At 41.6% G+C, this 16689-nt stretch overlaps 1 protein-coding gene across 1 annotated transcript in view; it reads left to right on the forward strand.

Moving 5' to 3' along the window:
- The first annotated feature begins 2568 nt into the window (after nt 1–2568).
- The window catches only part of xxylt1 (xyloside xylosyltransferase 1), a 175292-nt gene continuing 161171 nt past the window's right edge, over nt 2569–16689 (forward strand). The window contains exon 1 of the mRNA XM_063044860.1: nt 2569–3162. Coding sequence (XP_062900930.1) covers nt 2671–3162 — 492 coding nt within the window. The 5' untranslated portion in view covers nt 2569–2670. The remainder of the gene's footprint in view (nt 3163–16689) is intronic.

Below are 16689 nucleotides of genomic sequence, written 5' to 3' on the forward strand. Positions count from 1 at the left end.
CAATATTACAAAAAATAAGAGACATCCTGGGAATCAAAGTTGGCGGTGAAATCATGAATAATTTCAGATATGCAGATGACACTGTGTTAATTGCAAGTACGGAGAAAGAACTACAAAACTTGATATAATTGTTGAAGAAAGTGCAAAAATGGGTCTATCTATCAATTGCAAAAAGACAGTGTTTGGTGATATCCAAAAAAAAGGAGAATCCTATCTGCAGGCTGAGAATAAATGGGGAAGACATAAAACAAGTACAGAACTTTTTCTACTTAGGAAGCTGGGTGACATCAGATAGCAGGTGTGACATGGACATCAAAAGAAGAATAGGGATGGCAAAAGACACCTTTACAAGAATGAAGAGTATACTGACCAATACTAAACTAGGCATGACAACCTGCCTCAGAGTACTGAAATGTTACGTATATCCAGTTATGTTATATGGCTCAGAATGTTGGACAATATCTAGTAACATGAGGAAATGAATTGAAGCAGCAGAGATGTGGTTTTTGAGGAGGATGCAAAGAATATCATGGACGAAACGAATATCTAATGAAGATGTCATGAAACACAAAAAGTGAAATAATGTATGAGATCATGAAAAGGCAACGTAACTTCATTGGACATGTGATTAGGAAAGAGGAGTTAGAATGCATGGTAATTATGGGAAAGATTGAAGGGAAGAAAGCAAGAGGAAGACAAAGACAAATGATGGAGACAGCAGCCAGAGAACTGGAAATGAATACCAATGAATTGATCCACTTGACCCGAAACAGGAATGTGTGGGCCATAGCAGTCAAAACTCAAACTGGGCACTGCACCTGATGATGATGATGATGAATTCTTTGTAAATTTCTCGTCATTAGGAGAAGTTAATATTCAAAAAGTTAGATTCCAAACATGCCAGGTGTGGACTGTAACAAAATAAGGCCCAGGATTACATGGAATCCACATAAAGCCATTGGGTTTCACCAGATTTTCTCCCCCAATATTTCCTTGCCCTCTAAATGAGTTGGACTGGTTACTGTGTTTAAGGCTTGAAGAAGGTGCAAGACTTTTGTGTTGGTCTTGGACATATTCAATGAAGGTGGGGTGAGGAAAAGTTTTGGAAACAAAATGTTTAGAAATTTTCTTTTTGCAATTGTGTAACAGACAAATATTTGTATTTATTATTTCCTTACATTTTAAAATGTTACAAACCAGTGTATCTAGATTTGGAATCTTGCCTGCCCCTCTGTGGAAAGTCACATATTGCTCTTCCCTTTATGTTGATAGGTAGAAACTTGAACTTTCCAGTTAATCAAGCTTAATATTTAGTCATGTTACGCATCTTTGGTTCTACCAAACCTAAGCTGAGTATGCAATGCTGACACAACACACAGATGTTGCAATCTGAAGCAAAAAGCAGACTGCTGGAGACACAGTAGCTGTAAAGGGAAATGGACAGTAGATGTTTGGGGGTAAGACCCTTCATCCAGACACAATAGTTCTGTGTCAAATACTCTCTCAACCACCCATAAAGAGAACAATCTATGGGATTTAATCACTAAAGCATCTGCAAATCTATCCCCCAATGTTATTCAAACTTGTATTTCTCAGGACATAGGAATCATTTAACCCAGAGAATCTATACCAGCTCCCAAAGCAAGCCCATCAATCCCATTCCCCTCCCTATAATTTCCCTTCAATCTGTTCCCCTGTATTTACTGATTTCCCCTGCAATGCACCTAAACTTGGGATAAGCAACATTAGTCAATTATCATCCAGTCCAATATATTTGAGGTATGGGAGGAAAGCAGGGGTCTTGCTAAGCATCCACAATTACAGGAGAACATGTGAACTCCAGAGAGACAGCAGTGGGGGTCAGGATGGAACCGAGGGTGCTGAGGCTAAGAAGCAGTGCTACTACCTGCAAAGGGCGCCCTGGGTGCTGTGGTTATGTCTGTTTTCAAGAAAGGAGACAAATGGTAATAGCTTAAGAAGGGCTTGTTTCCATACAGTCTGAAACAGAGTCACCCCTAAGATCCTCACCGCCTCCTATCTATCAGTAGTGAAGACTTGCTCCCCGAATTGCAGTGCGGGTTCCTTCCACGGAGAGGCATGGTGGAAGATTTACATCTTGAGAACCCGAGGTACAGCTCTAATAAACTCTTGAATTTTCTCTTTCAAATCCAGCCATGTCTTCCCCGCCCCCCAAGCTGCTCCTCAGAACCTGCCTCTGTGCATCTAATGGTCGCTTTCGGATTTGCGTCAAATCTTCGTTAATATCCCTGAGAGACCGCTGCTGCCTTACAAAGTGGAAGCGATTGTTATTGCAGTTTCAAGTTCCAGTCCTGAGCTTTAGCTCCGCAGTTCCCAGGCTGAAACCGCCAGTGTTATACACCAGCTACCCCGGACTCTCCGTCGCTGCCCTCTCACACAAGTCTCATCACCTTTGGCCAGTTTCCGGAACCAGGCGCTCCCTTTGCATTGGTTGGTACAATTCACAATGAATTTACATCACAGCTCCCGCGACTTTGATTGGCTGGAATGGGAGGAAACCCTGACGCCATTTGGCAGGTTCCTCCGCCTTTCTCTATCCGCATGGCACTGTCCATGGAGAGAGGTTGGAAGTAGACGAGTTGGCCCCCTCCCGCCCATCCCTCCTGCTTCCCCACCAGGGTGTCTCCAGCGATGGGGATGTGGCGGAAGATAGTGCAAAGTAAAGCGAAGTTCACCTCAGTACGCTCTTACCAGTTTATCCTGTTACTTATAGCTGCCTTGGCCGTGTTTGCTTTTTACTACTTTGGGTCCAACCATGAAAATTTCTCCAGCGCAACCAGGAGAATGAAAGAGAGCCAGGCAGGGAAGAGTGCCCAGAGCGATGCTCAACTGGTGGCGAATCTGAGTGAGAAGAAGGCGGCAGAATCCCTGCAAAGTGTCGCCGCAGTTAACGGGCTGTCCGACGGGACGGTATACCTGCACGCCCTGATGATGTTCACCAAAGTGGATAAAAACTACGCTCTCCAGGAAAAATTTACGGTTGCAATTAAGTCCATGATAAAACACGCGGTACTCAAGGATAAAGAGGTGCTCCATCTGCATTTTGTTAGTGATGCACCCAGCCGTAACATAGGCGAACCGCTTCTCCTAAAGCTGCTGCAAGTCGCTGTCTTCAAGTACCAGGTACCCGTCTAAGTTGTTAGCATCCTGCACTCTCTAACGATGGGGAACTGAAATTTAAGGAACTAAATATCTTCCGAAATTAGTAGCAATGAGTTGGTTTATTATTGTCACATATAGTAATGAGATCCATAGAGATATTCTCAAAACCTAAGTACAAAGTTTGTACATCAGGTTGTTGTAAGGGGGAAAAAAAATAACAAAACACAAAACTAAGTGTTAGTTACAGAGAAAGTGCAGTGCAGGGAGTTAATGTGCGAAGCCCACGGCAGGAAGGTTGGGAGGTCAGTTCACAATGGACAGATCTGTATCAGCAGGATAGACGCTGTCTTTGAGCCTAGTAATGAATGGTTTTAAGCATTCTATCTTCTGCCATATTGAAGGGGTGGAGTGTGGATGATTATGTTGGCTGCTTTCCTACGGGAGTTGGAAATGTCGACAGTGTATGGAGGGAAGGGATTGAGTCTAGTTTTGGTGATGGGCAGGGCTGAGTCCAAAATTCTCTACAATTTCTTGCTGTTTTGAGCAGAGTGGTTGCGATACCAAGCTGTGATGCATCTGGATAGGATGCCTTCCATGGTACATCTATAAAATTGCTGAGGGCCAAGAGGAACATGTCAAATATCCTTAGTCTTCTGACTAAATATACACTAGTTTACTTTCTAGGTTATTGTGTCTGTGTGGTTCGACCGGAACGGACTGTTGGTGATGCTTTCTTTAAGACTTGAAGCTCTCAACCATCTCCACCTCAAGCCCTGATGTGCTTCCGGTAGTCACTGACGAGCTCTTCTGTTGACATTGAGGGAAGGTTGTTATCTTCATACCATACCACTAGGCTCTCCATCTCCTTCCTGTACCCACCTGGTTGTTACCCGCCTGTCATCTGCAACGTGTAACTGAAGTCAGAGTAGAATCTGGCCACACAGTTGTGAGGATACAGAGAATAGAGCAGTGGGCTTGTGGGCACCAGTGTTGCAGATTATAACGGTAGAGGTGTTGCTGCCTTTCCTTACTGATTATGTCTGATGGTGAGGAAGTCAGATCCAGTTGCAAAGGGAAATGCTGAGCTTGGAGGTGAATCTGTTTGAATTATGGTCTTGAAGACGGAGCTGTGTTCAATAAACCTGGAATTCACAAGGTTATGGGTGATTTCTTTGAAATTTGCATAATAGTGGGGAAAACATGATCCTCCTCTGTCAGAATCAGAATCAGGTTTATTATCACCGGCATGTGTTGTGAAATTTGTTAACTTAGCAGCAGCAGTTCAATGCAATACATAATATAGAAGAAGAAAAATAATAATAAGTAAGTATATCAGTTACAGCACACCTATATTGAATAGATTAAAAATTATGTAAAAACAGAAATTATATATATTTTAAAAAGTGAGGTAGTGTTCACAGGTTCAATGTCAATTTAGAAATCGGATGGCAGAGGGGAAGAAGCTGTTCCTGAATTGCTGAGTGTTTGCCTTCGGGCTTCTGTACCTCCTTCCTGATGGTACCAGTGAGAAAAGGGCATACCCTGGGTGCTGGAGGTCCCTAATAATGGACACTGCTTTTCTGAGACACCACTCCTTGAAGATGCCCTGGGTACTTTGTAGGCCAGTGCCCAAGATGGAGCTGACTAGATTTACAATCCCTTGCAGTTTCTGCTGGTTAAGGAATAGGGGTCATGTGTCTGGCTCTAGTGTTTTAAGGTTCATTCGGCAATTTCATTGGGGAAAACCCAATATGTTAAAAGGTGGGAAATTCCTCGAACAAATGGCAGTTAATTAACTTTAGATTTTTTGATAGTTTTGTTAACCAGAGGTAGTAAGACAAAATGGGCTTATGTGGCAGATTAGCCGTGATCTTATTGAATTAATTTAAGAGACTCACTTGTTTGCTGCCATTCTGCATCTACTTCATTCATTCAGTTGGTCCATCAGCAACAATTGTACATTCTCTGAAACGGGAGACACAGGTTGACAGGGTGGTGAAGGAAGGCATGCATTGGGTATAGGAGTTGGCTCACCATATTACAAATGTACAGGTTGTTGGTGAGGCCACGGTTGGAGTATTGTGTGCAGTACTGGTTGCTCAGCTATAGGAATGATGTCATTAGGTTGCAAAGGGGGCAGAAAAGATTCATGAGGATGTAATCAGGACCAGAGCGCATAAGGTACAGGTTTCCCCCGCCATCCGAAGGTAGAGCGTTCCTATGAAAAGGTTCGTAAGCCAAAATGTCGTAAAGCAAAGAAGCAATTACCATTTATTTATATGGGAAAATTTTGTGAGCGTTCGCAGACCCAAAAATGACCTACCAAATCATGCCAAATAACACATAAAACCTAAAATAACAGTAACATATAGTAAAAGCAGGAATGATATGATAAATACACAGCCTACATAAAGTAGAAATACTTTTCCACAATCATTGCCGGCACTGTTCTCCGTAGCAAAAATCTCACGCAAGCGCCGTTGGCAAAAAACGCTCTCTCCAGTAACCTTTAAACTATGAAGCTGCCAAATCATACCAAATAACATATAAAAATACACAGCCTATATAAAGTAGAAATAATGTATGTACAGTGTAGTATCACTTACCGGAATTGGGAAGACAGCGCCGAGCATACTGATGATAGTTTGTTAGGCTGAGTCGTCGCAGGTTGGGGTGGTGCAGTGGCCCCCACCCTCCGGGCAGCGACCCAATGCCGATCCATGAAGCATGCAGGGGTACAGCAGTAGCCGGGAGGCACACAACACATCTTTAAGAAAAAAGCCGAAATAAAGATCTAATTAATTAGGTGCCACCCAATACATAATTGTCAGCCCAGATCAGAGGCAATTGCCGATTGCATCGCCTCTCATCTGGGCCGACAATTACGTGTTGGGTGGCACCTAATTAATTAGCATCTTTAGTTCGGCTTTTTTCTTTAAGATGTGCTGTGCGCCTCCCGGCTACTGCTGCATTCTTCGTGAATCGGTATCTGTCCACAGCCTGGGGGTCGGGGTGGTGGGACACTGAGGTGTCATCTGTTTCCATTAGGGCAGGCAGCTCATCTTCTCCTCTGACTGCTCGCCTTGATGTCGAAGGTTGAGGTTCGTCGTCTGCTGTGGCTGATGTGGAAGGCTTGCTTAACTGCTGAGCCTCGCGCATTTTTCTATTATACAGTTCTTTGTAAGCACTCAAACCATCCTGCAAATATCCCCTAAACCGACATACCCTTTCAAAATTAAAGTCGTACTTTACCATTGCAGCGAAAATCTCACGCGGTTGCTTCACATTCATTTCGCTAATGAATTCGGTTTCGATTGTTATCCTTTCCACTTCCAATTGCATCAGCTCTTCATCTATCAGTTCTTGGTCATGGGATGCCAAAACCTCTTCAACATTGTATTCGTCAGCTTCCACAAGCCAAACTCACGTTGTCCTTACTTCATTCACCACGATCGAAACGCTTAATTATGTCTAGTTTTACGCTAAGTGTAACACCCTTATGAGCTCTTTCAGACTTTTCTGACATCTTAGAACTCATCTTGTTAACGGCTGCTCACAGGCACGTGTTTAAGCAATGCCGGTGAAAATGCCGTTCCGAATCCGGGGGAGAGCGGCTGCTCGGGGCACGCACTGCCTTTTATCGCGTGCTGATTTTTTTTCGTAACAGTGAAAACACCTTCTGTTAGTGAAAACGGGGAACTAATGTAGGTCTTTCGTAACAGTGAGGTTTCGTAAAGTGAACGTTCGAAAAGCGGGGACACCTGTATAAGGAACTGCCAGACGAAACAGTGGTGAGGGGTACAACTACAACAATTAAAAAGCATTTAGGGTGGAACATGGATTGTTGTCTGTGTAACTATGATATTCCCTTCGATTTTATGTACTTAATGGCTAGGTCTCGAACATTGTAAACTGGTGTATTCACTAACAAATGTAACAATGTTGCCTTTAAATTTTAAATCTTCATTTTCATTACCTCTTAATGTTTCTTTGTATCATTAAAGTCAGTGACTCAGAAATGCTGGTGGAAGAGAACAGCCCACTAACAAACCCTGTACTGTATTTAGTCTATGTCTGCGTCAAACATCATGCCAATCTAAACGTACCCCTTCTCTCTGCGTGTAGTACATGTCCCTAAATTCCCTGCTGTTAATGTACCTGTTGAAATGCCTCCTAAACATTGCTATTGTATCTGCTTCCACCACCTTCCTTAGCAGCATGTTCCAGTCACCGGTTAAAAAAGGACTACTTGCCTTGCAGATCTCTGAAACCTCCCCCATTTCATCTTAAACTGTGCCCTTTATTATTTGACATTTCCTTTCTGAGAAGACCGTAGGGCATAGGAACAGAACTAGGCCAAAGCCTCTCTGCCGTTCCATCATGGTTCATTTATTAACTCTTTCAACTCCATTTTTCTGCCTTCTCCCAGTAACTTTTGACACCTTTACTAATTAAGAACCTATCACCACCTGCTTTAAATATACTCGGTGACTTGTCCTCCACATCCTATTGTGAAAGTGAGTTCCACAGGTTCACCACCCTCTGTCTATAAAGAGGGTCCTAAGCACCTCTGTTCTAACTCAGACTCTGTAGCCCATCAAGGCCTTCCTTAATTTTATCGGGTCATCTTGGCCCAAAATGTCGACCATACTCTTTTTCATAGATGCTGCCTGGTTTGCTGAGTTTCTCCAGCATTTTGTGTGTGTTGCTCTTTTCTGAAGCTTCCACATTCTTCCTGTGATGAGGCAACCAAATCCGAACACAATACTCCACAAGTGTGGTCTAACCTGTGTTTTATAGAGCTGCAACATTACCTCGCAACTCTTAAACTCAATCCCCTGACTAATGAAGGCCAGCAGACCATGTGCCTTCGGGAGAATGGGGTTAAGAGGGATTATAAATCACCCATGATGGAACAGTGGAGCAGACTCTATGGGCAAATTGGCCTAATTCTGCTCGTATGCCTTATGGTCTTAATCACCCTATCAACTTGCACAACAGCTTTGAGAATTCTGTAGACTTGAACCTTAAGATCCTTCTATTCCTCCATACTGCTAAGAATCCTGCCTTTCACTTTGTATCCTGCCATGTGGTTCAACCTTCCAAAGTATATCACTTCATACTTTTCTGTATTGAGCTCTACCTGCCATGAGCTCTCTCCACTGGTCTCTGTATCTTGTCAACGTCCTGTTGCAATCTATGACAGCTTTCTACACTGCACACCTCCACCGTTCTTCGTGTCATCTATAACATTGCGTAGAATGTGAAAAAAATATCAAATATATTTATTAAAAATATCTTTGATAGAGATCAGTAATGCCCTCCTTGCATTCTGAAAGTTTTAAAATCTCGCACAGAAACAAGCACGGTTTAAACTCCATAATTTGGAATACATGCTGCATTGAATATATAAGCACTTGTAATGAGTTAATCAGTGCCTGATAGATTGAAATATTTACGGAGCTGCTTTCCTGCACAATTTGTACATCTAAGTGACTTACCATCGAAAACATGGATTCTTAATTGTGAAGATGGAAATGGGCATTGTTATACTTCCCTACTGGAATTTGCCTGTCAATATTTCCAGTGATAATAGAATATCACTAAAATGTAACAGCAACAATGGTTTGCAGAGAGTAGGAAAGGTGCCATTTGCTGTTTAGTTGTCAGCAAAAGGATGTGAATGAGAAGGTGTGTGCTTGTAGTATGGGTTGCCTGCTGTAGTGTTTTAATCATTGCTTTAGCTTTGGATTTGTCAAAAGAAATATTGTAGAAGATCTATTATTTAGTGTTGTTTTGGATTTTTCTTGTGTGAAGCAGTAACAGCATGTCCCACGTGTCACCTTTCTTTCATTTTCTGGTATCTTCTGGTCTTTCAACAGAAATGAGGTTGGTCACAACTACCCAGCTTAACTTTTCATGTTCGGAGTAATTTTTTATACTCATAAATAATCAGCAAATGCAAATAACTTGGTCATATGAAAACTCAATGCTAAAATACCAGGATTGTTATGATGCTCTGATTATCCGTCTCTCAAGTAGCAATTCGATCATTCTGTTCTTGGCTATTGTGATTCAGTGTATGTATGATGAAGAAATCTTTGAATGCTTGTTAGCATAAATTGTTACAGGTTTCTGGAAGTAAAGCTGCAATATACTTTCATTTCTGGCTTTCCTTTTTTTTCCCCCTATCAAGTTTGCAGCAAGGTTTTGTGACACCAACCTCCTTCATAGAGTTATTGTGTCTGATCATCCTAGAAGGCTTGTATGAATGCCTGGAAGAGTCCTGTGAGATTAAAAGTTGATGACCATAATGATCTTTAGTACAGTTAGTCTTGGATCTGAGAAGAAACTCCTGCAACTCTTCATGCTTCATGTAATATGTGCTCCAGCACCTTGCAGACAAATCTGAACAACAATCCAGTTCTTTAAAATTATATTTGAGTAATTTGACATATTTGTAGAGCGGTATGTTTGAAGGATATTTTTTGCGATTCCAAGTTATTTTGATTCAGAGGAAAGTCCTATTAAAGTATGTTGGAATTATGTCATTCTTATTAACTTCATTTAAAAGAAAATATTTGCAGCTGACATTGGCAGAATAAAGTTAACTATTGAGCAGCTTGATCTAATAATCGTATTGGTTTATCCTGCTAAAATCCACATTGATAATATCCTAATGCTGTTAAGTTAGCAGTTTATGTATGGAGACAATGCTAGTGACCTTCCATTATCAAAATGTCAGCATTTTCTGATTTTCGTTCAATTTCCAACTTTGCTTTCAATCTTTAGGTTTTTTTTATTATTAACTGATTTCCTTGTTGCTAGTGGATGCCAGCAACTAACCTTTTGAGTGATCAAACTATTGACCATGCTGTTTGGCTGAACTCCTAGGCTCTGTCCGCCAGAGAAAGCAGGATCTCCCAGTGGCCACACATTTTAATTCCACATCCCATTCCCATTCTGACATGTCTATCCACAGCCTCCTGTACTGTCAAGATGAAGCCACACTCAGATTGGAGGAACAACACCTTACATTCCATCTGGGTAGCCTCCAACCTGATGGCATGAACATTGACTTCTCTAACTTCCGCTAATGCCCCACCTCCCCCTCGTACCCCATCTGTTATTTATTTATATACACATACTCTTTCTCTCTCTCTCTCTCTCCTTTTTCTCCCTCTGACCCTCTCACTATACCCCTTGCCCGTCCTCTGGGTTTCCCCCCCTCCCCCTTTTCTTTCTCCCGAAGCCTCCTGTACCATGATCCTCTCATATCCCTTTTGCCAATCACCTGTCCAGCTCTTGGCTCCATCCCTCCCCCTCCTGTCTTCTCCTGTCATTTTGGATCTCCCCCTCCCACTTTCAAATCTCTTACTAGCTCTTCTTTCAGTTAGTCCTGACGAAGGGTCTCGGCCCAAAACGTTGACTGTACCTCTTCCTCGAGATGCTGCCTGGCCTGCTGCATTCACCAGCAACTTTGATATGTGTTGCTTGAATTTCCAGCATCTGCAGAATTCCTCTTGTTTATATATTGACCATGCTGTAGAGTTAGTGGTTCGAGAGGCTGCCCCCTTAAAACTGAGGTCCTATTGCACATTTACTTTGTGTTTTGCTGATAACTATTAGACATATGATGTCTGGAGCAGTCCTGATCATGCAAAGTGAGCTAAATCTTTTAATAACACTTCCAAAGAATTTACTTTTAATGCTGATTAAGATGAATCCAGTATCTTTCATCATTTGATCGGATACCTGGTGCATAACTGTCTGCATCTGGGGAGAGGGTTTATTGTTCTCTGAGGGAAGAGGGGAAGAGAGTAATGTTGGGAATAGATAGATAGATACTTCATTTATCAAAGGAAATTACATTGTCACAGTAGCATTGCAAGTGCACAGATATACATGTAACACTGTGGGAAAGGTTTCACTGCTAATGTGACAGTCTTTCTGTAGAAGCAGTGTTTGGGTCATGGTCAGAGATAACGGGTGAGCTGTCCAGTGATGGGAGGGTGTTTTCATGCTGTGTACCTGACACCAGGGTGATCTGGGTCTTTTGGTCGGTGGTAGATGAAGAGAGAAGACGCTGCAATGGGGCCATGACCCGACGAAGGGCGGGAGGACTGGAGGAGGATCGGCGAAGGGGAAACCAGGAGCTTCAACTTGTGCACTTTAAAGTGGACCCTTTTCTTTCTTTGCTTTTTCTTCACTAACCCTGTAGTCAAATTAAGAATTATAGAGCTAAATCATTCAATTGTATACGGTGTACTGTCTATTGTTTCGTGGTACTGATTTGTAACAGGGTAACGAATCACGCAGCGTCCACACAAACAGAGGGTTTCGGGGTGGACTTGCTTCTGGATCTCACCCATCTGGCAGGGCCAGAGAATGTCTTCCCAGGACTTATTCAGCCAGCAGAACCTGAAGGTTACATACAAATATACCAATATTAAAAGAGAAGTAAGAAAGAATAAAAAGTGAGTTACCTCAAACAGACTAATGGGGATGGGGGGGGGGGGGTCATCACTTCCCGGCTACAGGCTGACTCCTAAAATCCATCTCTGTCTCCCTTGTCTTACTGATGTTGAGCTGCAGGTGATTCAGCTTGCACCGTTCAACAAGGTCCTCCACCAGGGCCCTGTATTCATTCTCCTCGCCTCCCTTAAAGCACCCAACAATTGCTGCAGAGAATTTCTGTAGATGACATGACTGTGTTGTATCTAAAGTCCAAGGTATACAGAGTAAACGGGAAGGGAGCCAATACAGTCCCCTGTGAGGCCCCAGTGCTGCTTATAGCCATGTCTGACACACAGCTCTGAAGCTGCACAAACTGTGGTCTGCCAGTCAGGTTGTCCATTGTCCAGGATACGATGGGAGTGCCAACCTGCATTGAACGGAGCCTTTCCCCCAACAATGAGGATTGTGTGGTGTTGAAGGCACTTGAGAAATCAAAAAACATGATCCCTTGCTTATCCAAATGGGAGTACAAATAGGAATATTTATATTGATAAGGTGCCTGGTCTTTAATTAAAGTTTAACTGCTCATCATTCTTTAAGTTCATTTTGTCAGTTTTATTTACTCTAAATGATAACTGTTTGAATTCCAATTCTTCTCACAGTTCCTGTTGCAATCTTGGTGATGAATGTCAAGCAAACTTTGGGCTTGTTAATCTAGTAAGAAGGTGGCGAAAGGAGAAACCATCAGAGGTGCTAAAGGATAGGGTAAGAGTCATGGGAAAAGTAAATCTGGGACATAGTTTCAAATTAAGCAGTTAATACAGTAAAGGAATCAAAATAAAGGAATTTAAAAAAATCTCTACAGATGTACTGTTTCTGACTGACTGCATCACTGTCTGCTGTGGGAGTAGGGAGGTGGCTACTGCACAGGATCAAAGGAAGTCGCAGAAAGTTGTAAAATTATTCATCTCCACCATGGTATTAGCCTTAGTAGTATCCAAGATATCTTCATGGAGCAGTGCAACACACACAAAATGCTGGAGGAACTAGGCAGGCCAGGCATCTATGGAAAGGAGTACAGTTGACGTTTCAAGAGCGCTGCCTCAGGAAGGCGGCATCCATCATCAAGGACCTCCACCACCCAGGGCATGCCCTCTTCTCGTTATTACCATCAGGAAGAAGGCACACACTGAGCGATTCAGGAACAGCTTCCTCCCCCTCAGCTATTCGATTTCTAAATAGACATTGGACACTTCCTCAGTACTTTTTAAAAATTTCTGTTTTTGCACTATTTATTTAACTTAACTATTTAAGATGCATATAATTACTGTAATTCAGTTTTTTCTATATTTATATCGCATTGTGCTGCTGCCACAAATTTCATGATGTATGCTGGTGATATTAAACCTGACTGACTCTGATACTGAAATGTAAATGTAAGAAGCAGAATTAGATTTATTACCACTAGGACTTGTCATGAAATTTGTTTTTTTATGCTAGTAGTACATTTCAATACATAACTAAAAACAACTAAATTAGGGTAAGAAATGTGCACTTAAGATGCAGACACTTCACCACATCTGCAGTTGTTTAAAGGCCTGCTGGAAAACTTGCTAAAAAGTGAAAAGCTTAGCTTTAAGGTGAGAGGGGAAAAGTTTAAAGGAGATGCAAGAGACAGGTTTTTTTTAAATAAACCCAGTGGCAGGTGCCTGGAACATGGTGGATACATCAGCTTTGTTTAGAATGCATTTAGACAGGCATGTGAACAGGGGATAGAGGAGTATGGTGAGATTAGTTTAATTTGCCATCATGGTTGACACAGATACTATGGGCCTGTTACTGTGCTGTATGTTCCATTCCAATTTAATCAGCTCATTTACTCTGTCAATGTTTTTCAGTTAACTACTTCAATACTTCTTTATGCTTCTCTATCAAACTATTCAGTGGAATAATGCTTTATCTCATCAGCTTTTGTTTAGTTCTTTCCTTGTCTATTTTAATACAGTTAGATTTATTGCAAGGCTTCTTTTTCTGAGTTAAAGAACCTGACCTGATGCTGTGTGAAAAGGATTGTTATGGTCATTTTGAGCTTGTGCCCTGTATACAATCAATGAAATATCAAACATACTATCACATGATTGTACCAGGCCTTTTGAATTGTTGAATACGGTTAAGAAGGAGCTCTTGTTTTGGATGGCAGTAGGGATTTGGGGAAACCTAATTCTGGGCTTTTGTATTGAAACTTAATTTTCGCTGTTAAGAAGCACAAGTCTGAAGTGGAATGGCAGGATGGACAAAATAAAAAATGCATTGAAAAATATGTAAATCACAAGATTGAAATAGGCCAGGAAGTAGCAATCTATTTGAGTGGCTTTATTGTGGTTTCCCTGACTCCATTAGGCTGCTGGTACAAACAGACTCAAGGTGGGCGATGACTTTACCCCATTTCCAGAACAGGAGAACGGGAACAGAATTGGTTTGTCGGTGTGAGAATTGCCTCTCAGCTTTTGGTAGGTGTGTTTTGGATTTATTTGGAGTGAGGGGTATAGCTTTTACTGTTTGTTTCACACACACTCCCTTTATTTTGGCTGTTGTGAGCCTGGACACTTGGTGGTGCTGTTGGACAGAGGGGAAAAACATCAAATCAAACGACTGATTGGGCAGCCTGCTGGGCGATGAACCAGATGGAGTCCTGAAGCAGACGCTCCTTCCGTGGGGGGGTTTCCCTCTGACTACACCGTGCAATGTGGAAGTTGGGGACAAACTGGAGGTCAGACTGAGCTCTGGCACCACAAATAGAAAGTGAAGGAATTTATTCAGTTTTAGAGTGTATTTTAACTAAACTAATTTATAAAAGTGTTATTTAAATCCTAAGAAACATTTAAAATCTCTGAATACTAAAAATGTAAACAGTAGGATGTGCTTTGAACAGCATGGGCTGTTGAGGTGATGGAGTTTTGCCTGCTGCTGGTGAATTACTTGCAATGTGCTCAGTCTCCCGGGCTTTCTTTAGCTTGGCTATCTTCAGAGCAATGGGCTGAGCTCAACTTGGTTCAGTTGTAACAATTGGAGGCGGGTAATGGCGATAACAATGATTTGTATTGTAATGGGTAGTAACCTCTTTTTCACCATTTAGGCTACGTCCACACTATGCCGGATAATTTTGAAAATGCTGGTTTCGAGTAAAAATGACAGGCGTCCACATTAAGCATTTTTCAAAATATCTCTGTCCACACTAACAGGGATGTTTGGGCGAATCTCCTCTACTGGGCACGCGCAGGACACACAGAAAACAAGCGAAGAGGAAACGGTATACTTGGTGCGCGTTTGATAGGGAGTTCACGGACAGTGTGACCTGGCTGACGACGAGCATTGAAAAACTGACTAACTCTGTTGCATTAATAAAGCACCTTGTTAAATGTATAAAACATGTCTGCATCAGTGTTATCTTGTATTTCCATACAATACTGCATTAGGCTGTTACACATCTTTTGTCAGAGAAGTACTTGGATAAATAGGTAAAACACCTTCATACAAGCAAAGTGAGTATACTTATTTATTCAGTAAGCTATGGGTCAAAGTATTTGGTGAGTACATTTCTAACTCTTCTGGCTTCAGTCTCGTTGCCGTCTGTTCTGAAATTGTTAGGTTATATGGGGGGTTGCGTTCAAGAAAACAACGAAATGCCGCGCTGCTGCCATCTGTTCCGGCACGTCATGACAGCGTTTTTAAATAGTCAAAAAAGCTCACTTTATAATTTAACTTTCACACCGTTCACACCAACTGTGTGTTATAACAGCCGTACGGCAGTGCATGCGCAGTACCAAGCAGAAGCAGAAAAAGCATTGTTGTTGTGGTGTTGTCATGACAGCGTTTTTAAATCTCTCCGTTTACCCTGTACACACTACAACGGATATTAGGCATTTTCAGATTTATTCACTCTGGAGACCGTTTCTGAAAATCTCCATTTTCGGGGGATGAAAACGCTGCTTTAGTATGGACGGAGGGTCAAAACGAAGAGAAAAAGCTTTGTTTTCAAAATTATCCGGCGTAGTGTGGACGTAGCCTCAGGCATGTGTGTACTCATGCATTTGACAATAAACTCAGTTTTGACTTTGAACACATTTTATGTGTGAATTTATTGCGAATTTGTGACCAGTTCAGAGAGAACTTCAGCACTGGTTGTTTGAAATGAGTTTAAACTGTGACCTTCCTCCTTGTCCTCGTCTCGTGTCCCAGTATTTCAAAGGGCACAGTTCTGCTTGAATTGACATGGAATTGATTGAAGTTCTACGTTTATTTTGAATGTCCACATGTTGTTGCTGGAAATGTCAGTAAATACAACTCACATCACTTTCAAGAATAGAGGCATTGAATAGAGCAGGTTTTTGATTTATTGAATACTGTCAGACTTGTAGAATACTGTCTTATATTGGATCAATGTTGGAGACATGATTATTTTGAGTGATACTTTGGTTTGAGAATGACAGGAATGCTTGTTTAATCTTTGACATTATGACAAGTTTTTGCTTGAATGAATGTGGTGCGGGGAGTAGTTTTTTCAATAAAGGCTACTCATTTTGCAATTTGCTATGGCATTATCCCATCATTGAAATCCAGTAAGATCCATTTAGAAAGTGAGCATCTCCTTCTCCAGCAATATATGGAAATATCCTTCTCATCAATTAATTCCTGACCACCACAGAAAGCTCTTCCAATTGTAATTGAAGTTTTGAAATCTGAATGGAACTTGAAAAAGAGCCATTAAACAAATATTGAGAAAGATTCCTTACGGAAGCCACCAGCTGTGGTTTACTCATTTGGTTAAGGGCACTTCCATGTTGGACATAGATACTGGATGTACAAATGGAAAATTTAAATAGTACCTGTTCGTGTTGGTCGCCTGGAACAGATTATGGAATACTTTCCTCCATTGGAAATCAGAAATAAAATGTGATATGCTGTGCTTTCCTGCAGAATTAACAGGTTTACCCACCAAAATATAAAATTGGTGCAGTTGCCACGACATATTTTTAAAAAAACCATATTTGCAGTCCTGTCCTCCAGGAGCTAGTTTGTTTCATTCTGCAG

The sequence above is a fragment of the Mobula hypostoma genome, chromosome 4 (assembly GCF_963921235.1).
Source record: "Mobula hypostoma chromosome 4, sMobHyp1.1, whole genome shotgun sequence".
Taxonomy (NCBI): Eukaryota; Metazoa; Chordata; class Chondrichthyes; order Myliobatiformes; family Myliobatidae; genus Mobula; species Mobula hypostoma.